This window comes from Bubalus kerabau, chromosome 3 (genome assembly GCF_029407905.1).
Source record: "Bubalus kerabau isolate K-KA32 ecotype Philippines breed swamp buffalo chromosome 3, PCC_UOA_SB_1v2, whole genome shotgun sequence".
Classification (NCBI taxonomy): domain Eukaryota; kingdom Metazoa; phylum Chordata; class Mammalia; order Artiodactyla; family Bovidae; genus Bubalus; species Bubalus kerabau.
The window spans coordinates 80,624,516-80,648,037 of NC_073626.1; the positions used below are offsets into that span (position 1 = coordinate 80,624,516).

At 42.3% G+C, this 23,522-nt stretch overlaps 1 protein-coding gene across 1 annotated transcript in view; it reads left to right on the forward strand.

Annotated features, from left to right (window-relative positions):
* LRP2 (LDL receptor related protein 2) overlaps positions 1-23,220 on the forward strand; it is a 178,683-nt gene extending 155,463 nt beyond the window's left edge. Inside the window, exons 64-79 of the mRNA XM_055572305.1 lie at positions 914-1,045; positions 1,947-2,078; positions 3,715-3,858; positions 5,356-5,521; positions 7,078-7,206; positions 8,475-8,695; positions 9,582-9,758; positions 11,256-11,375; positions 13,070-13,160; positions 14,061-14,128; positions 14,317-14,434; positions 14,927-15,053; positions 16,288-16,395; positions 17,397-17,501; positions 21,492-21,563; positions 21,739-23,220. Coding sequence (XP_055428280.1) covers positions 914-1,045; positions 1,947-2,078; positions 3,715-3,858; positions 5,356-5,521; positions 7,078-7,206; positions 8,475-8,695; positions 9,582-9,758; positions 11,256-11,375; positions 13,070-13,160; positions 14,061-14,128; positions 14,317-14,434; positions 14,927-15,053; positions 16,288-16,395; positions 17,397-17,501; positions 21,492-21,563; positions 21,739-21,900 — 2,072 coding nt within the window. The 3' untranslated portion in view covers positions 21,901-23,220. The remainder of the gene's footprint in view (positions 1-913; positions 1,046-1,946; positions 2,079-3,714; positions 3,859-5,355; positions 5,522-7,077; positions 7,207-8,474; positions 8,696-9,581; positions 9,759-11,255; positions 11,376-13,069; positions 13,161-14,060; positions 14,129-14,316; positions 14,435-14,926; positions 15,054-16,287; positions 16,396-17,396; positions 17,502-21,491; positions 21,564-21,738) is intronic.
* The last annotated feature ends 302 nt before the right edge of the window (positions 23,221-23,522 follow it).

Here is a 23,522-nt window from a genome sequence, read left to right on the forward strand (position 1 = left end):
ATCTGGTATGGAAGCAACATTTCTTTTCAGATATTAAGTGGATCTGTGATGGAATTCAGTCTTACTGCATTGGGCTACTTTGACTAAGATATAGAATTCTCATATTAAATACCAGTTCTTGGTGCTGCTCATCCGCTTGCTTTCCTTTTCATTTCCCTTTCTCCTCCTTTTCTTTTAAACAGAATCAATGCCTTCTATTTATATGTGTGTGTATATATATGCTATATATACATGTATACACACATGAGAGATATATATATTATATATACATCAATATTTATATTTTTTATATATATATATAATTTGGGCTTCCCAGGTGGCACTAGTGGTAAAGAACCTGCCTGCCAATGCAGAAGATGTAAGGGATGTGAGTTTGATCCCTGGGTCAGGAAGAGCCCCTGAGGAGGGCATGGCCACCTACTTCAGTATTCTTACCTGGAGAATCCCATGGACAGAGGAGCCTGATGGGCTACAGTCCATAGGGTCACAAAGAATCAGACAGTACTGAAGTGACTTAGCATGCATGCACACAAATATTATTTATATATTGATATCATTGTATAATAGTAAGATAGTGGAGCAGGTGTGACAGTTGTAAAGAGTCCCTGGCTTTTTGATTCTGTCCAGAAATGGATGCTCGGAGGATGATCTTGGCAGTGCTGAGTATAATCAGAAAATTGCCTCAAGGATCTAACATTACATATATTTGTACAGATGGAATTCAGGGCATTGGCAGATATACCTGTAGAGAGGTCTCTGATACTCAGCAAAACTTATGGAAAGGGGGCACCTCGAGACTTTCTGTCCTCTGAGGGCCATCTGTAGGTGCTCTTCTGATAGGCCACTTGAGGGTTCACTTGTGCTTCATCCGCTTTGTACCTCTCATTTGTAATGGTGGGATTTTGCGTTTCAGATACAGGAAAAGACAGATCATGTGCTGAAAATCTGTGTGAACACAACTGTACCCAGTTACGTGAAGGAGGATTCATCTGCTCCTGTAGACCTGGCTTCAAACCCAATAGTATTGACAGAAACCTCTGTGAAGGTAGACTATATTTCCTCCAGTTCCTATTAGGGGAACCTTGTACTTTTTAGGTTCTCCACTCATTCCCTTTTATTAAACATGGCTTAATTCCCTTCATGGGGCTAAGCTCATGCTGGTTGCTTTTTTTCCATGCTGTCTTACCGGTGTCTGGCATAGCACTGGGTGATAGTTCATCTTCAGTAATGTCTGTGAAATTGATGTGATGAATGAAGGCTTGGCTGACGATGGCTCCCTATTGTATCAGTGTGTGAGATCAAAATTTCTCTTTAACAAACACAAGTCTGCCTTTCTTCAGACAATACGTATTTATTACACCCTTATGTCAGACTTATATAAATGAGTTCTAAGATGGGGCGCTTACCAAGATGGTAAATATCAAGTAGGATTTTAGGTGTATTTGATCATTTGAATTTACTATTCCTATTTCATGATGTACCATACTCAGATGATTAGAATAGTTCTTTTGAGGGCTGATGCCTAAGAACTCAATTGAAAAAGCCAAATCAGTGCCGCCCCTTCCTGGAACCAGTTAGCAGGAGGGAAGTGGTACCAAATACCAGTGGCACAACAGCTGCTTCCCCAAAGGGAAAATCTTGTTCTGCTGTTGTACAGAGTCAGACTGCTTCTGTTTAAATCTGGTCTTTGGGACTTTGGGTTCAATAACAGTCCATGCCTGAGAGAGTCGTTTTGGAAGATCAAATGAGGGAAAAACTTGAAATGCATGTGAAATAGTATCTGAAGTTTGGTTAGTGTTCTGCAAATGTTGGCATCATGACTTGTGTTCATCTGCACTTTTCTCATCATTATTGCTTGTGAATATGGATTTAAACAGAAGCAGGATCTCTAAGGAAGAGATGGGCTCTAAGCAGATATTGCTCACTTGGTTTTATTTTGCCTGCAGACATCAATGAATGTATGCAGTTTGGGAGTTGTCCTCAGATCTGCCATAACACCAAAGGAAGTTATGAGTGTTCCTGCGCTGAAGGGTTCACATCTCTGAGTGACAGATACGGAGAACGGTGTGCGGCTGACGGTATGATGCTTTGACGGGGGATTAACTGACTTTCAAAGACTCGAAGCCGAGGGCTACAATATACCAGGAAATAAACTTTTGAGTCCTATTTTTTAAATTCACCAGCTGCTTCTCTTCCAACACCCAACCCACTCTCTTCTCCTCTCCCCTGACAAATCAAAACAATAACCACAACCCCCAACAAATACATAGGCACTGAAACAAGAGTCAAGGGTTATTATTCTGGATTTAGCCTCTGGTCCACCTGGATAAAAACTTCAAAAAGTGGACAGGCTATCCCTCTCCAGAGGATTCAGATAACAAATGCATCTGTGTAGAATGGTAGTCAGCAAAGCCTTCCACTCCACTGAGGTCAAGGTTTGAGGTCCAGTAATCCAAAATAGGTCACAAAACACATCCCATTCAATGGGTCATAGTCAGTTGGGGCAGATCAGGACCACTCTGTTGACAAAACTTTTTTTTTTTATTGTTCATGGACTATTGATCACAGACAGAAAGAGTCTGGCTTATTTACGACTTCAATCATTAGCTCTGCATTTTTGGTTAATGCCAGTATCTGTGAATCAGGCCTGAGTAAAAGCAGAAATAGAGACTACATAAAAATGGCAAAAGAAAAAGTCAGAAGTATCATGGTCCAGATTTCCAGAGTTCTGATATAAATCAGCATATCTCAGTTAAGGAGTCTTTATAATCTTATGGATTTGAATTGAGTTTGTAATTGAGTTTAAGGACTTGATAAGAAGGCGACATTTTTATTTTGCATATTAAGGGTAAAATGGCTGTTCAATTTCTTTGTACAAATTGAGTTTTTGTACAAAGCATACATTTGACTAGCATACTTAAATATTTTACCCTTTAAGCATTTTTGACTCTGAATGCAAACTAGGGTGAAGGCATTTGAACAGTTGGTGTGGTAATTAAGCAGCAAATTAGAAAATCTTCAACTCTTTTAACCAAAGAGATGACTGAAATGAGAAATTTATGTAGAACATTATATCAAGATAAAGGAAATACATAAAATGAAATTTTAAAAGTTACTTAAATTGGGTTTGATTGACATTATGCAAGTAAATTAAAAAAAATTCTAGACAGTGTATCTTGGAATAGTCACCATTTACATAGCTGCTTTAACTAAAAAAAAAAAAAAAAATAAGAACAAGCTGGTTTTTTGTCATTAGCTAGAAGCTAAACTAGGTCATGGAGCTGATTACCTGCTAAAAGAATCATTAAAATCTGTCAGTAAAGAATGAGAAATGAAGACTTCTGGGTAAACTTTTAGTAAGACTCTATATATTGAATTTCTTCTGTGAGAATGAATGTCTACAATCTTATTTGTTTTATTGTCAGTGAAAAAAAAAAAATCAGTGAAAATGAGGTAACTATCCAGGGATTTCAGTCTTTACTTCGCTTTAAACTGTTACCTAAAGATAAAGAACTGATTATATCCCTAACAGAAATGGAGACAAGAATGTCACAGATTTTGCAACCCAGTTTATGGTCAGCTCCACTGATTAGCAGAGTTCAGTTCCTAGAAAAATGTGTGTGTGTGTTTAAGGACAGGGAGGATATCTGCTGTTTTATATCCAAAATTCAGGTAGAATTCAAATAGATTAATCAGCCCTTCTTTTGTCTCCAGGTAGTCCTCCTTTGTTGCTACTGCCTGAAAATGTGAGAATTCGAAAATACAACCTCTCATCTCTTCAGTTCTCAGAGTACCTTGAAGACCAGGAGCGCATTAAGGCTATGGATTATGATTGGGATCCGGAGGGCACAGGCCTCAGTGAGTATGAACCCTGGCATCTGTCACCGATATCAATTGAATCCACTGAGTGATAAGGTGTTGAACTTTGGGGAATGGATTTTTAATGAGCAAGTGTTGCTGCCTGAGTGGAAGAGGACGCTCCTCCCACCCGGCATGCTCCAGACCGCTCAGCGTGGCCGTGCGCCCAGCCTGTTTCCCAGCTTCTCACTGAACCTTCTCCCATCTCTGGGGACTGTTCTTTCAGGACTGCCTCACATCCCTTTGTTCACTGTCTCCTTGTCTTTGCTCTTGCCAAGATTGTTCCTCCCCACCGCTGTATGGTTGGAACATTGCTACTCAAATCCCAGTTCAAAGTCACCTCCCCTCTGGTGTCTGATAATCTCGGTTCTGTGAACCTGTAGCATTTTATCCACATTGGATTGAGTTTACAGCTAGTTGTCCACACGTCTTTCTCCCTACACCTTAACCATGTGCTCTTTGGAGACAGAGATTGAATCAAATTCATCTCCACATGCCTGGCATCTGACCCAGCATCTAATTTAGTGTATGTGGTGTATAGTTGATGAAGAAAAATAAGTGATGCTTACTGCTAAGTCTCTCATGGTTCTGTATGGCATGCGGGAGATGGTTGTTGGGCAGGAAAACTTATATTGCATGCCTGTCTCCCTCGTCTACTGGCTTTATGACCTTAAATAATTGTAACAACTCTCTGGATCTCTATTTCTTATCTGTAAAATAAGAGCAGTAATCTTGCTCAGCCTGGCTCCCTCTGAGAGTTGTTTTGAAAGTCAAATGAGATGATAGATATGAACATGCTTTGCAAACTATGTAAGATTTATTTCACATTTCATCATACAATGCAGTAAACTTTTCAAGAATGGTTCCCACCTAGGGAAGTGTGTGCCCTGAAAGGCACAGTCTTCCTATGCTTTTAAAAATAAAATTTTATTTTTTTTGGCCACAGTATGTGGCATGTGGGATCTTAGTTCCCTGACCAGGGATTGAACCCCTGTTCCCTGCAGTGGAAGGCGAAGTCTTAACTGCTGGACCATAGGAAAGTCCCTTCCTATGCTGTTTAAAGTGCCTGCTATCCAATATCTTTTAGTTTATACATAAAATAAGACTTTTCTTCTACACAGCTTCATTATTGCCAGTATGGACTTAAACTCATAACAATTTGCCCCTAGTTAATCTATATATTCTTTTTTTGAAACTAGAACATGATCTTAATGAGGGTAAACATGCTCTTGGCTGAAATATATTTTAATGAATTACCATTCGATGCTGCTGACTAATTATCAGTAGGTTATCAGTTGAAGCTTTTATAGTTAGTATGTCAAGTATGATAGATTTTGAGGTTTGATCATAGTGGTTTCATTGAACTATTAGTATTACAGGAACACTGAGGAAGCAGAGACATCAATGAATGAACAATACTTCACCTGATTAGACTCCAGTTCTTCCCTTACCTGATGCTGCTTACACACACCTGATCTCTGTGCCTCACCTCCGCAGGTGTTGTATATTACACTGTGCTAGGGGAGGGCTCTAATTCTGGTGCTATCAAACGTGCCTACATTCCCAACTTTGAATCTGGAAGCAATAATCCTGTGATGGAAATTAACCTGGACCTGAAATACATAGTGCAGCCTGATGGATTAGCAGTGGACTGGGTTGGAAGGTAAGTTTAGCTTCATTTTCTTCTGCCTATTCTACTTTTCTGGCCAGAGCTCCCCTCTGCTCAGCTTGGCACATGAATTGACCCAGATTATGGGTGCACTCAGCCTCGGGGCAGCTGAGTGATACCTGGACTTATTCCCGTCCCAGCATCTACCTCTGCTTACCCAATGGGGTAATGGGGTAAACTTTATCACTTCCTTTATGCCTCAAAAATGTGGGGAAAGCCTCAAGGTCAAGATTTTATATTCTATCTAGGAGAGCATTTTTGCCAACAGAATTCTGGATTCCAAAATGAACTTTCAGTATGGCAGCACCGCTCATTTGCTGAAGAAGTGGGACAGCCTTGCATTCTACCAGCAAAGCAGTGAGACGAAGCACTTGCCTTGATGCTGATTATTTTGAGGAGGAACAGTCCACGCGTTGTGTTCCTAGCAGGCTGTGTTGTCTGAACAGATTGGAAGTTTGACTTTCCTGTTTAAGCTTTGGGTTTGAGCTAATAGGGGTGCTCTTCTAGAACTTCAGGAACCAGAGCCAGTTTAAATGATATCTAAATAAGAACCTTAAGTAGGTTTATCATCACATAGATTCATGAGAGGCAAATTGATGTGGAAGAAGCCTTCTTCAAGGAAGAGCCCTGGGTTGGAATAACATTTACGGGAAAGTGACTACATTACAATCAGAACTCAATCATTTGTAGAATCATTATGTCTTTCTAATGAAGTAGTAGTGTAAAATGTTTGCTGCCCTCTGAGACAACAGAGAGTCATCTGTAGTATTAATTTTCACCTCTTCACACACTTGTCTAGTACTCCTGGAAGACTTGCGCATCTTTGCAGAAGTTAGGCAAGTCCCACTGTACTTGCAGGATAACAGGAGACTCATTTCAGCAACTTGTCAGGAAACAAGACCTCAGAGAATCATGAACTGGCACCTCTAGACTTTAGCACCTCCTTCTGAAAACCAGCCTGGCAATGGCAGATCTTTCTTCTTGTTTGAAGTTTTCCCTCTTTCTCAGCCTTAATGAATGAGTGAATTTAAGAAAGTACTGCAGCTCTTTCTGCTTGAGACTGAGACCTGAAGCCTGAAGAATAAGGGCAGGGTGGCTTTGCTGAGTTTGCTATTTTGAGTGGCTGTTTCCACTCATCCTTGAAGCTGATGCCAGATTCCTAATGATGCTCGTGGACTCTTGGCTGAGGAGGAAGCTGACTCACAGGCAGTCAGAACGAAAGGCCCACAGAGCCTCACGACTCCTACCTAGAAGCAGTTGTCTCTTAATCATGCCAGGTGTGAGGGTCACCATCATTGCTCGTCCTGGCTGATACTGCTGCTTCCCTGAATAGCCCCTTCACCCCACACCCCATCACTTGTAACTTTCCTCACATGTCCCCTGGCTGAAGAGACTGGGGCATTCCTGAGAGACAGAGGCTGTGCTCTCATCACTGGTGTCTGAGTAGCTGTCTTGCTGGCCAGAACTTCCAAACTAAATGCTCTGGTCTTCACACCTCCACCCCGGAAGTCCAGTCTAGACTTTTCAGTTGTTTGTCTCTCTAAATTCAGGCATATTTACTGGTCAGATGCCAGGAGGCAACGGATTGAAGTGGCTGAACTTGATGGAAGGTACAGAAAGTGGCTGATTTCCACTGAACTGGGTCAACCAGCTGCAATAGTTGTGAATCCCAAGCTAGGGTAAGTACTTGAAGGAGTCCTTAATGTGCAATATTTTCCACTGGGTTCTCAAAAAAATTATTTTTGATAATTTTCAATTATTCCCAATTGTACTGAAATTGTCCTTGGACTTTTTTGAGTGGCAGCTATGACTGTTTTCAAGAACTATAATATGCCCTAAAGATCATTTAGGACCAAACAGGCTTCAGTGGACAGACACTGCGTATGGGGAAGGGTTTAGCCACGTTTTTCAACACCGCGGTTTGTCTAAAACCCACACATTTCTCAGTAGAATTTAGGGATTGGGCAACACCTGATGATTGCTTTAGACTTGAGATAGCAAAGTGGTTGGTGGCTGATGGGCTAAACATGGCCCGTATACTTATTGGACTTGAACTTCAGAGCTTTAAGTAAATGTAGTTGATAGCATTAGATATTTAAAAGATGATTTACTTATTTATTGGCTGCATCAGGTCTTAGTTTCAGCACGTGGGCTCTTTGTTGCAATGTGAGGGTTTCTTTAAAGTTGCGGGTCATAGGCTTAGCTCCTCTGAAGTATTTGGGATCTTAGTTCCCCAACCAGGGATGGAATCCAAGTCCCCCCTGCATTGGAAGGTGGGTTCTTAACCACTGGACCACCAGGAAAGTCCTGATAACATTAAAATTAAAAAAATATATTTGGATTTCTGGTTTGAAAAATCAGAATAACTGGTAACCTTATGTGGATATGCTTTCCTTGACACAGCATTGCCTGGAACTCTTAGGCTAGGGCTTGGCTTAATGTGGTCTTTGCCCATCACCCTACATTCACAGCTGCCCTGACCATCCATTTATCTTGCCTGATCCTTTCTAGGTACTTAATGTGGTGCAATCCTTGGTTTACTCAGTTCTTCTACAATCAAGTATTAATTGGCTGCAAAAGAACACATTTTCAAACAGTTAGGATGGGAAAGGAATCTTTTATTTTTTTTTACTCAGATACATTCCAAACACAGGATTGTGCCTTCTTATACAGTGGGCATTCAAGAAACAGCCTTTGTGATTATATATCAATACATATATTGAAGGGTCTGGATATATATCCTAGGACAGGACTGTCCAGGTTGTATTTGGAATGTGCAGTTCTCATGAAGGAGAGCTCACAGATGCACCCACTCTCCCCTGTCTCCCTGTCTCTCCCTGTCCCATGTAGATATAAAAGCAGCATCCTTTAGGACCCAGGCCTCTTTGAAAATCAGTTGGTTTTTCCACCTGATGAAATGCCACCATGAGGAAACCTTCTGTTACAGGTTTATGTACTGGACTGACTGGGGCGAAAATCCTAAAATCGAGTCCGCTTGGATGGATGGGCAGCGTCGGAAAGTCTTGGTTCAGGAGGACCTCGGTTGGCCAACAGGCCTCTGTATAGATTATATGAATGGTGACCGGATCTACTGGAGTGACCTCAAGGACAACATTGTTGAAACCATCAAATATGATGGAACCGATAGGAGAATTGTGGTAACTTCAGGTTAGAAATTTCACTTTCAATTTCCTATATTAATTAATGTGTTTCCAGTCTCTTTGCCCCCCCTTTCCCAAGAAGGAATCCTAATCTTAGGAGACGGTTTATGTAGTTTCTTTTCTTTTTTTTTTTTTTTTGTGGGGGTTTTCTCCATTTTCTCCATTTTATTAAAATTTTTTTTTAATTTAATTTAATTTAAATTTTTTTTTTTTTAAACTTTACATAATTGTATTAGTTTCTTATAAACTTTCCATTCTACCCAGCTCCCATCTGCTGATTCAAATGCAAATGAACCTGTTAGGAGTTCTTTCTTGTATCATAAAAAAAACTGCTCTCGGCATCAGATGTTAAAATTCTCTCATTAGGTTGCCCTGATAGAGGTGAGGATCCTGTGTTACAGTGGTTATATCCAGGTCTAATTCCTTCTAGATACATTCCTTTTTAACATGCTAAATTGCCTTTTATGCAAGACTGGAAACATTTAGGAGAGTAGCATTTTGTTTTCCTGCCTAAATTCTACAGACCTGAAAAATCCAGCACGTATCAAGTTTTCCTGATAAGTGGTATCTTATGTCTAAGGAAAAAAAATTCTCTGGCATACAACTTGTTTTCTAAAAGTAAAATAAAATCAGCAACTTGAAAGTGAGCAAGTCCCCTATAATTGGTGTCAGCCTGTGGGCATTGGTCCAATTTAATTTCTGTTATCTTGATCTCCTGGCGTGGCACACTTTCCTGGCCATGTGTACAGAGAATCTATGGATGTTGCTGGAATTTTAAGGTGTTGCCTTAGAGGTTGATCTGAGCAGCTTGACTTCCAACCTAGAAGTGGAGCTTGGGTATCTTCTTTTCAATAACCTTGTTTTGTTTTTGCTTTTTCCCTGTGGGTGGACAGCGGTGAACCCTTATAGTCTGGACATCTTTGAGAGCCAGTTATACTGGACATCTAAGGATAAGGGAGAAGTGTGGATCCAAGATAAATTTGGGCGAAACAAGAAAGAGAAATTGCTGACAGTGAACCCTTGGCTTACTCAAGTTCGAGTCTTCCATCAACGGAAATATAATCATTCAGGTAGTCACAAACCTTATTTCAAATTAATGGCTATAGTCTTTCTGGAAAATGGTGGATAATAATAGCTGACCTCCCTGTTTCTGAAACGTGTGTGTGTGTGTGTATTTTAATCATTTTGAAGAGAGAAAGATAAAATTGGAGACAAAATGAAATGATGCACACCATCAGCAGATATCAAGTAAAAATCCTTCAATCCTTGTTGCTTGCAGTGTGGGAATGTCTTCTTAGGCCACAGAATCCAGTATGGGTTAGACCCCTGATAAATGTAAGTGGGGTTGACAAGTCACATAATAATAGGTTTCATGGACATCAGAAGTCTTACCCACTCTTAACAATTGCAAGGTCAGGCTAGTCAAGTCATCCTGAGCTAGGCAAGCCTTAGCTTAAAGCTTGAAGGATGCATTTTTACATTCTCCCTTCTTCTTTTCTTAGTTCTGGGTCCTGCTTCTTCAGGTGGTGGTAATTGTTGTTTTGTTGCTAAGTTGTGTCTGACTCTTTGTGACCCTATGGACTGTACCCCATTGGGCTCCTCTGGCCATGGGATTTCCCAGGGCAAGAATACTGGAGTGGGTTGCCATTTCCTTCTCAGAGAGATCTTCCCGACCCAGGGATCAAACCCATCTCCTGCATTGCAGGCAGACCAAGGGGGATGTGTTCTAACTCATCCTTCATCACTGTGTGGAGTAACGTGAAAGGGAAAGGACATTTTTGAAGTGAGGAGAGGAACTAGAAATCTACCCAAGTCACCCAAGCAGTAGATAAGCTTTAAACCTAGAGATGATTTTTAAACTTTATTCCATTCAACCCAAAGCTCAGCATTTTTCTATTCTGGTCCAGTTGTCAGTAAACCCAGTTCCAGCTCGAACTCTATGGCTGTGTGTGAGCTGCATCCCAATTCTGGATTTCTGTGACAGGGCCTCAATAATTGTAATAAAGGTGATACTGTTAATCAGAGCTCTAAATTCCCTAACCTTGCAAATAATGAAACTGAAGCCCAGAAGAAAAACTTGTGTTTGGAGAGCAGGGGTGAAAAATCACATCCACTGTGTGCTTTGGCTGGACTACACTTTTGGGTCCATCCAGACTTGGATATTGACACGTCTGGATATAATAGTGGGGTCTTACTGACCTTTTGAAATATCTCAGATTGCTTAGTGCTGATCGACTTTGGCAGTCATGCGGTGAACCAGGCAGACACCCAGACACCAGACATCCAGACTTGCCAGGGCCATAGGGGAGATAAGTGATGCCACTAGAAAATGTGAGGGGCACAGAAGTGGGGTGGAGGGCACAGGGAGGGACAGTGCCATGGTGGTGAGGTAGCAGGGGAGGGTAGTGTAAAGGGGGTGAGTTGTCAGGTGTCACGTGGCCTAAAGGTATCGGGATGCTGCCTGAGCTCAGATGTCGCCTGGCCACAACTCAGCAGATGGACATGTCCCTGGTTGGAGCATTCATTCCCTCCTCGGAAACTAATCGCTGTTCTCATCTGCTTTCCAGTGCCCAACCGCTGTAAGGATGTCTGCAGCCACTTATGCCTTCTGAGACCTAAGGGATACACCTGCGCCTGTCCCCAAGGCTCCAGATTTCTAGAAGGGAGCGTCACAGTGTGTGATGCAGGTAGGAACGCTGCCTGGGCAGCTGTGAGGGCTGGGGGGAGCTCCTTTGCCATCTTTAGTAGATTCCCTTACCTAGGCTTCACCTTTTTCAGGAGCCTGAAGAGTCCCTGGGTACTGGTCTCTTGCAGAAGAGAGTGGGGGTGGCGGGAAGGAAGGGTGGGAGATCTGGAAACTATGAAAAGAGCTGAGTGGGACTGAAGGGGCCAAACAGAACTTGTGTCCCTCTGATTTCTGAGGATTGTTTGCCAAAATCTGTAGAGATTTACATCCAGTACCCTTAAATCGACTGTTAGGTTGTCTTATAAAGACATTTTGAAGAGTGACTTTCTATAAGGCCTCATCCTCCTCAATCTGCCCCATACTGGATCCCAGTCACCCCAGAATGTATTCAGCCTTACTGGGAGTTCCTCAAAGTGGAGAACCAGGCTCCAGAGGTTGTGGGGTGATGCTTATCCCGTATGGAGGGGAGACATAGAGAGAGTTCACTCTTTTTCCTATTTGCTCATTTCAAAGTTTTGACAACTGAAAAAAGGCCACGTTTTAAAATGTACTTTATACTGTTGACAGATGGAAGCTGAAATAAGTAAGCAGTGGTTTAATTCTCATCCCAAATGTTATAGATGGGCTATTCTTGGCAAGACTTTTCTTCAGTGACTTTATTAGGAATTAAAAAGCCATAGGTAGTAACTAGTTAGTGTCCCTAACTAGTATCCAGTGCTTGATAAGGATGATAGGAACATCATCCTGTTCACTGCTGCTGCTGCTAAGTCGCTTCAGTCGTGTCCGACTCTGTGTGACCCCATAGACGGCAGCCCACCAGGCTCCCCTGTCCCTGGGATTCTCCAGGCAAGAACATTGGAGTGGGTTGCCATTTCCTGCTCCAATGCATGAAAGTGAAAAGTAAAAGTGAAGTCGCTCAGTCGTGTCTGACTCTAGCCGCCCATTTTATGGCTCACATTCTGGGGAAATGAAGATACATAACCATGTTCTGCCACCAGAGGGAGCAAGTAGTGAAACAAGGCCCCACCTGTTGACTCTTCCCAATCAGGCTGAAAAGTTGCAGGTTTAGAGAACGAACTCAGCAAGTAACCGCCCCTTCTGCTCTCTCTATCCCCACTCTGTCCCAGTGCCACTGGGGAAGTATTTGCAAGATTATGATCTTTTAGCAAGGGTAATTTTGAAGGTCTTAAAAATGAGATCTCCAATCAGCTATCAAGTATCTATTGATCTGTATCTGTGTGTCTGTTTATTGATCAATGGATTGCTGATGCTTCAAAGTCTTTAGTGGATGTTTCAGGGTGTGCCTACATTGAGCTCTTGATTTAACTGGGTTCAAAAAGAAGCATTCTGAAAACCTCAAATGAAATGTGAATGTCCTAAGAGATTTACCACAATGTTCTTTTTAACTATTAGTGTGTATTTTCAGGAGTCTAGTATCGCTCCACTATTTTGGGGGGGGGGGCGCTGCTATTAACTGCCTTTTTTCCCCTATCAAATATATGTTAGTCCCCAAGACCTTATTGATAAAGGAGTTCATCTGACTTAAGGGCAAGGTATCATTTTGACAGAGAGGATAATCAGCTGCCCCACTCCCTTCACTCCCTACTCCGGCTTGGGCTGAAACAAGCTTGCAGGTTGGAGGGGGCTCTGCGGAGCGTGGCTGACTCACACACGTGTGACTCTCTCCTTCTGCAGCCATTGCAGGTGCTGTCAGCATGCCCCCTCCATGCAGGTGTATGAACAGAGGAAGCTGCTATTTTGATGAGAATAACCTCCCCAAATGCAAGTAAGTCTGAATGTTGAGGTCTGAGCTGTAGGTCTTACCCCTTCCGGGGGGAAGTTCAGACCCTTAAAAACAAGCACAAGAGCCTTGTCAGCTTTCGTATCATAAGCAGCTTGCCCTCCAGTGGGGGAGTCCACGGAGAACTAAGGCAGTACTTCTCAAAGTATCATGTGCATTAGAATCACCTGGGGCTTTGGGAAAAAAATGCCCATCTCATTCACAGGGATCCTGCATTTCTAACTCCTGGGGGGAAAGAAAGTGAAGGTGAAAGTCTCACCATTGTGTCCAACTCTTTGCGACCCCATGAACTATACAGTCCGTGGAATTCTCCAGGCCAGAACACTGGAGTGGGTAGCCTATCCCTTCTCCAGGGGATCTTCCAGACCCAGGAATCAAACTGGGGTCTCCTGCATTGCAGGCGGGTTCTTTACCAGCTGAGCTACCAGGGAAGCCCCGCTCCTGGGGGAATGCCACTGAATTGTGTGCCCCATTCTGGGGAGCAAGGAGTTAGAGAAATGAAAACCCAATTTTCCTCCTCACCTGGAATTGCCAATTTTAACTTTGGGAGAGCAGCCATTAGCAGAGCTGCTTCAGTGCCAAGCTCTCCAGAGGAAGAGACTGGGCTAAAGATTTGGAAAGCAGAAAATTATCAAGAAAGCTCTTCACATGGTGCACAAAGATATTTCATGAAAGCATGTCCAAGGGAAGAACACGATGAAGGTTTCTGGGTTTACTCTCCAAGGAAGAATTCCATAGATTATAGAAGACACCAGTAGATCAATTTGATGAGTCTGACTCCATAGATGGCACAGCTGTTCCCTGTGAAAGTGAATTTCCATAATCAGATTACAGTCGAAACCTAAGGAAGCAACAGCTCATGAATGGTTCTTTCTTTCCTTTCAGGTGTTCTAGTGGCTACGTGGGAGAATATTGTGAAATGGGGCTTTCCCAAGGCGTTCCTCCAGGAACAAGTAAGTTTTAAGGATAATGAGGGATCTGGGAATGCATCATGCTCCCTCAGTTGCGTGCTGTCTGTAATCTGTTTAACTCAGTTTTGGAAGAAGTAAAGGTTCTAGCCCCCAGCCCCTGCTGCTCAGCCAGCTCGCTCTTTTCCTGCTTCTCCTGTTCATACATTTTCTTCTTCTTCCCTTTTCGGCAGCGGCGTCCGTGCTATTGACAATCATCTTGATCGTCATAATTGCTGCTTTAGCCGCTTTAGGATTTTTCCACTATCGGAAAACTGGCTCCATTTTGCCTTCTCTGCCCAAGCTGTCAAGGTCAGTTTCATTATGTGGAATATTGATTTTAGAAATCTGGATGATCTGTAACCACGTGAATAACTTAATTCTTCTTTTTTAAATTAAAAATCATCCTAGAGTGTTCACCTACTCTGCAGAAACAAAAGATGCTGAACTGAAAGCAGTCACTTCTTTGATTGCTTCTCTGAAGCCTGAGTACAAATCACATTTTAGAGTGTAAATGGTTGTGTCGACCAGGTTACACTGGAGAACAACGTCGGCTGTGTGAGGGGCCAGGCTTTCTTTCCCCTAGTGCCAGGCCGGCCCTCTCCTGGTTCTTAAGCACTCAGGAATGTGCTTGAACACTTCTGGGTGACCAAGGGAATTTACTCCTGTACATGATGTGTAAATTCAAAAGTAGGATTCAAGCCTTTCAATTAAGTGAGAGTTAGCTAGGAAACTAGCTAGACAGTTATTGCAAAAGATTTAAAAAAAAAAATAACAAGACACTGTTTGATTATTTCTTTTCAGCTTAAGCCATCTTAAATCCTCTGAAAATGGAAATGGGGTGACCTTCAGATCAGGGGATGATGTGAACATGGATATTGGAGTAACTGGTTTTGGGCCTGAGTCTGCTATTGACAGATCGCTGGCGATGGTGAGTGTGGTTACAAAATGACTATTTGAAGGTTATCATTTTTACTGTTTTATCAAAGAAATACTTAAGAAAAATATATTTATTTATTTATTTGGGTGCATCGAGTTGCAGCATGCGGGATCTTCACTGTGGCACATGGGCTCTCTAGTTGAGGCCCATGGGCTCAGGAGTTGAGGTACCTGGGCTTAGTTGCCCTGCAGCATGCGGATCTTACTTCCCCAATTAGGGATTGAACCTATTCCTTGCATCACAAAGTGGATTCTTAACTGCTGGACCACCTGGGAAGTCCCAAAAAACACTTTTTATAAAGAATAAAATTCAGCTACTGAAAAAAAAATAATGAAATACACTATGCCCCTCGGAAGAAAGTCTTCGCTCTACAAAGTTAGGAAACACTGAGCTTGTTGCAGAAATGTGTCTAAAAACATTAGTAATGAAATTGAAATGAGCCCCTGAGCTAAAAGTAAGTCACACTGTTGACCTGGAATCTTAATTGAAATCTTAAAACAGTCTATGTTTTGGGGAAACGGGAGAGGGACCATGATATTCTGTCTTTATTTGATGACTTTTTATATGTTGAAGGAAGAGGCAGGGAGATACATGTTGCCTAGTTTCATGTACTTTCCCACCGAGGTAGTGTTGGGATAAACATGGTTTTTGAGTCAGTGGTTAGTTCAAATCCCAGCTCTGCCAGCTTCTAAGAATGTGATAGAAGCACGGAAGTTGAACTTTCTGTGCCCATCTGTAGAGTGATCCCTCCTGTGAGGACCAGATACTTGATGGGTGGACTAGGATCCGTGCAATGTTCACATTCGGAGATGGGAAGCCATTCTCAGCATTCTGCCTCCCCACCCCGATCTTTCTTTCTTTCTTGTCCCTGCCTAAAAGTGCAGTGTTATCCATTCTGCTTTCCCCTTCTGCCTCTTCTCTTTGCTTCTCTTCCACCTCCCACCGTTCTATGTCCAAAGCCAGCCCCCAGGTGGCTTTGCCTTAAGGACCCATAGAATGCTCAGAAATGGGAAGAGTGTTTTTGTTTCCCTGAGCTGATGAGTTAGAGCATTTATGTCACTTTACACAGTGTTTGCCGTAGGGAGGTCTTGTGTCTCTGCTGGCTTTTCTTTTCTTCTTTTGGGGTCAGTTCGGCAAAGCACCTAACATACCTCCTGTAAGGACTGCATCTTCTGCTGTGTGTGAACCAGGTTTGCATGGTATAATCCTTTTTTTCCTTCATCAGAATGAACATTTTGCCACAGACTTCGGGAAGTCGCCCATAATATTTGAGAACCCGACATACTCCTCCAAGGACACTGCTATCACAGTGGCTCAGCCAACAACAGCCCCGGTGAGAAACCACAGTCCTTTCTGTCAGGTGCTGCTGCTGTTGAGTCTTGTTCTTTGGAATAATGTGCCTTTAGCATCCTCCCGGCCTTCCCTCCGTGGAAGGAAGCACGGTGGTCCCTTCCTCAGCTTCATGCTCTGCAGTCACAGGACTGGCCGAAGGACAGAAGGCCTGAAAACAATCAGAATCTTGGGTTTTGGCCACCATTCTGGGGGTGCCAACCAAGAGCAGTTTCTCCTGAGTGGCAGAGCAAGAGGTCTGAGTGCATTCAATGGCGGACACAGGGCCTGGCACACACAGGTGCTTTGTAAATATCTGTGAGCTGAGTGAGTGGACAGTCCTCAGGCCGTTATCCAGAGGCCTGGGGGGACTGGGCACACACTGTGTCTGGTCCTTACTGATATCATGAGCGTGTAATTTGAGGTGACTTCCCTGCTTGCCTTTCTCATACTTTTCTGGAAAGTGTAGAGGTCTCTGAGGTTGGTAGACAGATACCAAAACTTCCTTTGGTACAGTCCTATTACTCACTTATCTTTGAGAGGAAGAGAGAGATAAATTAGACAGATGGATGGAGGGACATTTCTTCACTGGGTCTGGATCAGCAGGCCCAATGCCACTGCCAGTACCTGTCAATTTTCAATTAGCCCGTCTTCCTCTTGTCTGAACCGCTAGAGCTAAGCTTCTTTTGCATCAGGAGATACAGTACATTTTAGTGTGACAGAAATAGAGTGTGACTAGTAATGAGTGGTCCCAAGAATATTCTATCTCATGCCTGATTCTCCCAAGAATAAGGCACGAGATAGACAGCTTAGTCGTTGGTGCTCCTGATTTGGGGGAGATGAGAGTGATGTTTATTCGTGGACCACAGGATCGTTTTCATATAATAAAAATGGTGCCTGATCATATTTGTACAGGAGCAAGGTGGTAAGCAGAATCGAAGAGTTGATAAACTTTACAGCAAAAATTCTTTCAAAACTGAATAATGGCCTTCAATATGCACACAGGTAAATGAATCTGGAACAGTGTTTAACAAAAACTATGGAAGCCCCATAAACCCTGCGGAACTAGTTACAGACACAAAGCCAACTTCCTCAAGTGATGAAACTCAGGTAACAGTGACTGGAATGATAATGGGATTTGGGAAGGACTTTGGAATTGCTGGGTTTATTAATCCTAGGCAAACTAGAGAGACTGTGATAGGTTCACAGATCCCAAGATGTGTAGACAATTAGTAAAGATGATTTTAAAAATAATAAATTGAAAACATTCTACTGAGTAAAGCTACATTGTAACATTGAGTTGGGAATGATGTTCCTTGTGACACAGGAGACAAAGCAGGAAAGAAGGGTGGCATACTTCTGAACCCAGCCTCTTCAAATCAGAGACATTTAATTTGAGATAACAACTTGCATAAAGACCTCACTGTGTCAATGATACATATAGAGAACCTTTTCCTTTCCTGTGCAGTGCAGTTTTTCCGCTGTGTATGTCTTTGTTCCCTTAAGAACGCATGTTGCGTTTACCCTACTGTTGTTACTGATGTTCACCACTTGATGGCACTAACCTACACTCGCTTGATCTTTCCATCTAACATCATTGTCCTCAATGTGCCAGGCGCGGAGTTTAATACTGAAGAGTAAAAGAAAAAAAAAAAGAACACTAGATGGAGCTTCTCTATCTTGTCTGCAGACCCTTTGAAATTTGTAAACTATGTGGTCTACAAAGAGAAATTCAATAAATTTGATACAAAGCTTTACATGAATGGATAATATATCATTAGTTTTAATAGACACTTAAGAAGAAGCTATTTCAGATATAGCTGTTTGATTCTGGGCACTAGAGTCCTTAGTATTACTCACTGGGGGCACCATTGGCATCTTGGGTTGGGCAGTCCTTTGTGGCACAAAACTATGCTACACGTTGCTGGACATTCTAGTATTCCTGGCCCCTGGCCACTGAGTGCCAGTAGCTTCTCCAGTGCGTTGTGATCCTTGCCCTCCCCTCAGCCCCTAAACATACACTCCCCATTGAAAACAGTAGGATCTGGGATGTTCTAAGGTCCTGTGACTTTTGTGAAGTAATATAAAGGAACAAAAGCCCAAGGGTAGTTAGAAATCTTACCATTTTCTAGAATAACCCCTGTTCTCAAATTGCATAATCTATAACCAAAATTAGTGTCTGCAAACTCATGTTGGATTCTCAGCACTGGTTCCTGTTCCGCTCGTTCAGGTCAAAATAAGAGTTGAATTAAATTGATGCTAACGAGGAGAGCTTATAACAAAGGTGCCTTTGTCCACCTTTTCATCTTTCATTTACTAATTCCTTCTTACACACACACACACAGACAAATGTAGTCTTAGGAATTTCCACTTTCATATTTTTGATATTTCATATTTTCAAAGGATTGCATATTTTTCTTTAAGCTACACTGAAAAGTTTATTTTGCAGGCTACTTTTTCCACAGACACCAGAATACCTAAATGTCACACGTTGGTTCCCCGTCTGACTCGGCCCCGCGGCAGTGCCAGATCTACATTCTATCCTCAAGTCCAGTGATCCCCTTCTTTCAACAGAGCTCTCTCCCAGCTGAGCAGGAAGGGGAATGTGATGGGGATTCTGCAACCTCTGCCCTGCACAACAGTCATCAGAAACACTGAGAGACTCTCTCAAGTGGAGCAGACCTTTACCGGTTGCAGTCCTTTTCTTTCTCATTTCCGTCTTTGCAATACACTGGCTCTTCCTCCTTTTTTCTTTTTTTAATCAGTTGAGGCTGAGGCCCTCTAAGGTCTGTCCTCCATGGTATGTCCATGGATTTTTCTATGACCTTTGCCTCCTGGGAACTAAGATAACAGCCAGAGTGGCTTAAAGCAGTAGAAGCCCTTGGCTAGGATGACCTTAGGTTGACATTAATGTGCCAGAGAGGCTTACATTTTTCTCTTGCATCAATAAATCTGCTCAAAGGACTCGAAAAAATGAACTCCTATGGTTTAGTTCTGTCATTTTCAAAAGTTGTGTTGACACGCATTGGACTTCCCAAGAAGATAACAGTGAAATTCACCACTGCTTCTCTTGTTAGTAATTATTCAAGTCCAAGCAATGAGTTTGGGCCTTCCTCATTAAGCGTAGGTTTCTAGAGGCCGGGCTTTGACCTGAGTATCTCCATCTTCCCCTTGGTGGTGGCTGTGTGCTGAGGAGGTGCTCAATTAAATGTGAGTGAATGCTTTCTTCTACTTCTGTATTCACATGCTCTCTAGTCCTTCACATGTTGGCCCCCTACTTTCAGAGAACGGGAGACACTTCATAAAACACACATGCTACCTTAGCGACCTGCAGGAGGGCATGGTCTATTCCCCAGTCTCCTGTTCTCTTGTCTCCTGCCAGCTGGCAGCCAGAGCCGTGGTCAGCACTCTACCATGGACAGCTTTTCTGTAAGACACGGGTCATTCATCATAGTCCAGGGTGATTTCTCTTTGGGTTCTTTAGTTTTGAGGCCTCTGAATCCTAGAGGCATTGCCTGCTCCTCTACCTACAATTTAGTTCAGTGATTTTGCTGAGACCCCCTTTCCTCATCTGCAAAATAGATATAATCAGAGACTTTGCCTTGCAGTCATTGGGAAGATTAAATCAGAAATGTGCAAGACTCTTAGAATAGTCCCTGACACATAGTAAGCACTCAATCAATGTTGAGTTCAGTTCAGTCACTCAGTCGTGTCTGACTCTTTGCGACCCCATGAACCTCAGTATGCCAGGCCTCCCTGTCCATCACCAATTCCTGGAGTCCACCCAAACTCATGTCCATTGAGTAGGTGATGCCATCCAACCATCTCATACTCTGTCATCCCCTTCTCCTCTTGCCCTCAATCTTTCCCAGCATCAGGATCTTTTCAAATGAGTCACCTGTTCGCATCAGGTGGCCAAAGTATTGGAGTTTCAGCTTCAACATCAGTCCTTCCAATGAACACCCAGGACTGATCTCCTTTAGGATGGACTGGTTGGATCTCCTTGCCGTCCAAAGGACTCTCAAGAGTCTTCTCCAACACCACAGTTCAAAAGCATCAATTCTTCAGGACTCAGCTTTCTTTATAGTCCAACTCTCACATCCATACATGACTACTGGAAAAACCATAGCCTTAACTAGACGGACTTTTGTTGGCAAAGTAACGTCTCTGCTTTTTAATATGCTATCTAGGTTGGTCATAACTTTCCTTCCAAGGAGTAAGCATCTTTTAATTTCATGGCTGCAGTCACCATCTGCAGTGATTTTGGAGACCCAAAAAATAAAGTCAGCCACTGTTTCCACTGTTTCCCCATCTATTTGCCATGAAGTGATGGGACTGGATGCCATGATCTTATTTTTCTGAATGTTGAGCTTTAAGGCAACTTTTTCACTCTCCTCTTTCACTTTCATCAAGAGGCTCTTTAGTTCTTCTTTGCTTTCTGCCATAAGGGTGGTGTCATCTGCATATCGCTTTCCAAGTGGCTGCATTTTTGTATTGTTTTGTGTTACTGTAGTTCATACTTTGGCTGTTAATTGTTTTTATGTACTCTTTGTTCTGGGATCAGTTGGCATGAGGGATCTGAGTTCCCCCATCAGGGATCAAACCTGAGCCCCTGCTTGGAGGCGCAGCGTGTTAACCGCTGCGCCACCAGGAAAGCCCCTGTAACTTGTTTTCGTTATCATCATAATGGCAGGAGGAAATGGTGACAGGATACGGAATATGATGGAGTTGACCAAGGATCAGTACGAGATGAGGGTTACAGTCTGGCTTGTTCCTTAAAGTTTCAGGTAGCCCCTGAAGAAATCTCTTGCCTGTCTCTGTCAAAACTTCTAGATTCTCAGGCACAGATTCTGTGAACTATACATTTCAGATCAAGCAAGTGTTTTGAAATTATTAGATGACAAGAGCCCAGAGTTTCAGTGACTCTTCAGGGCCCACACATGTGAGAATTGAACAATTTCCTGCATGGGCCGGGTCATGTGGTCCCAAGTTCCAGATTACTTTTTCGTTCTGTAAGAAGAAATTTTAAAACCTAGGCTGGGGGGAAGAAACAAAAAATTCTATTACCGAAAGTTTTCTGTTTCCCTCTTTTTCGTTTAGCCAACAAAATGGAATATCTTCAAACGAAAACCGAAACAAAATACCAACTTTGAAAATCCATTCTATTCTGAGGTAATTGTTAACAATTTTTCTCAGCCCAGGCATTCTTTCTTAGCATTAACTTGCTAAATCAGGCATGCACTCAGATTATTCTGAGCAAATTGGCCACAATTTGTCTTCTCCACACAAAACCATTTTCCATCGTGTTGGAAATAAGTGACAGATTCTTGTTTCTTTGTGGTTTTAGATGGAGAATGAACCAAAGGTCGCTGCTGCTGTGACCCCACCTCCATCACCTTCTCCTCCTGCTAAGGTTTCTTGGAAAAAAGGCTCAACTCCAGGCTACAGTGCAACAGAAGACACATTTAAAGACACTGCAAATCTTGTGAGAGAAGACTCAGAGGCATAACTGTGCTGGCTATTTAGGGAATAATTAGAAACACACTTTTGCACATTTTTTTTTTTTTTACAAACAGATGAAAGAAATTAACATTCAGTACTTTATTAAAAGAATATATTTCCCCCCCTGTACTCCTGTAGTTGGGACTGTTTGTGGAAACAATGCCTTGTGTGTCTTTTTTACTCATCTCATATTTTTACAACTAATTACCACCTTGTACTATATGTATATCTTTGCACTGAAACTCTCTGAAGGTAATGCTATAAATATATTGTACATTTGTAAATTTTGGAAAGATTATCGCATCATTAAATTTGCTAATGAAAGTATCTGCTGAATTGGTTGGTGATCATTACATTCAATGATCCACTGAAGAAAGGAATTGACTCGGGGCCTTTAGCAATGTCAGAAGACCCTATAGCATTATCAAGGAAGGGAATCCAGGCCCCACTCTTGGGTCTGTTTTCACACATCAGCACTTAGTGTTCAATTTGACCTGATGAATAGCATATCCATAGAGATGCAGATGATACAGAAGGTTGAAAAAACTAATTCAGTTCCACCCTTCTGCCTGTTGGCATTGTCCAGCCAGAACTCTGTTTGCTATTATCTCCCTAGCTACCAAGTCTACATGTTTATGTTAATGTCTGAGAAAAAGCTCATGTCCTTAAGTCTAAGTATCCTGCAAAGAGTTTGTAATCTAGTCACATGAACTTGCATTTGATGGACCATAGGGTGATCAACACCCTTTCTGGCATCTCAGGTGGTCACCTACTCTAGAAACTGGAGCTGAATGAATGAAAAGCAAATCTGTCTTCATAAAGGAAGGTGCAAAGCAAATACCAGCAGAGCAAAGCCTCAGCTGGATTTTGTGTTTCTCTGTGTGAAAATTTTCCTTATAACGACTATTTATTTTCTCAGTTGAACATGAATAGAAAGGGAAACCATTTTTATTGAGCCTGGCTTAGATTCTTTAGCAAAATCGTACATTTATATCAGAATGTATCACAGAGTCTAGCCTTCCTCCTGAATCTAGACTCTAGTCTCCACAGCCGGAACTGTGGCAGGAATACAGTTTCCACACTAGGTAGCATTCCCAGTTCTCTGTGCTAATAATGCACATTTTACAACAATGAATGAATGAGTGTATGAATGGACAGATGGATGAATGAAACATGCACTACTGATGATTTTATTCCTGAGTTCTCAAAATATTTTTTGCTCATATTTTGAGTGTTTATTGTAATTATTTTGAAATGTACTTTGATTAGAAAAGCAAATGGAAATGAAGCTGCTGAAAAATTTCTAATAAAGGTGTATTTTATCAGACTTCTTCTGTGTGCTTTATAAATCCAGGTCATGAATTGGTTGTATTTTGCTGTGCATGGAGATTGGGACTTTGAGTGCTAGGCATCAGGGAACCAGGATTGCCCGGGGTTCAAGAAGGGAGAAGGAAGAGGAATCCACAGGTCACATAGCCCTGAAACTGGCCTGGGGCTGGGGAGCGGTGAACACAGGAGGATAAAGTGTAGGTTTCCACCTGAACTCTGGGCAGGCAGCCCCCTCAGTTGCCTTAAAGAGTAATCCAATCCGCCTCCCCTTTCCTTCCCACCCTAGGACCCCAGCCAGTT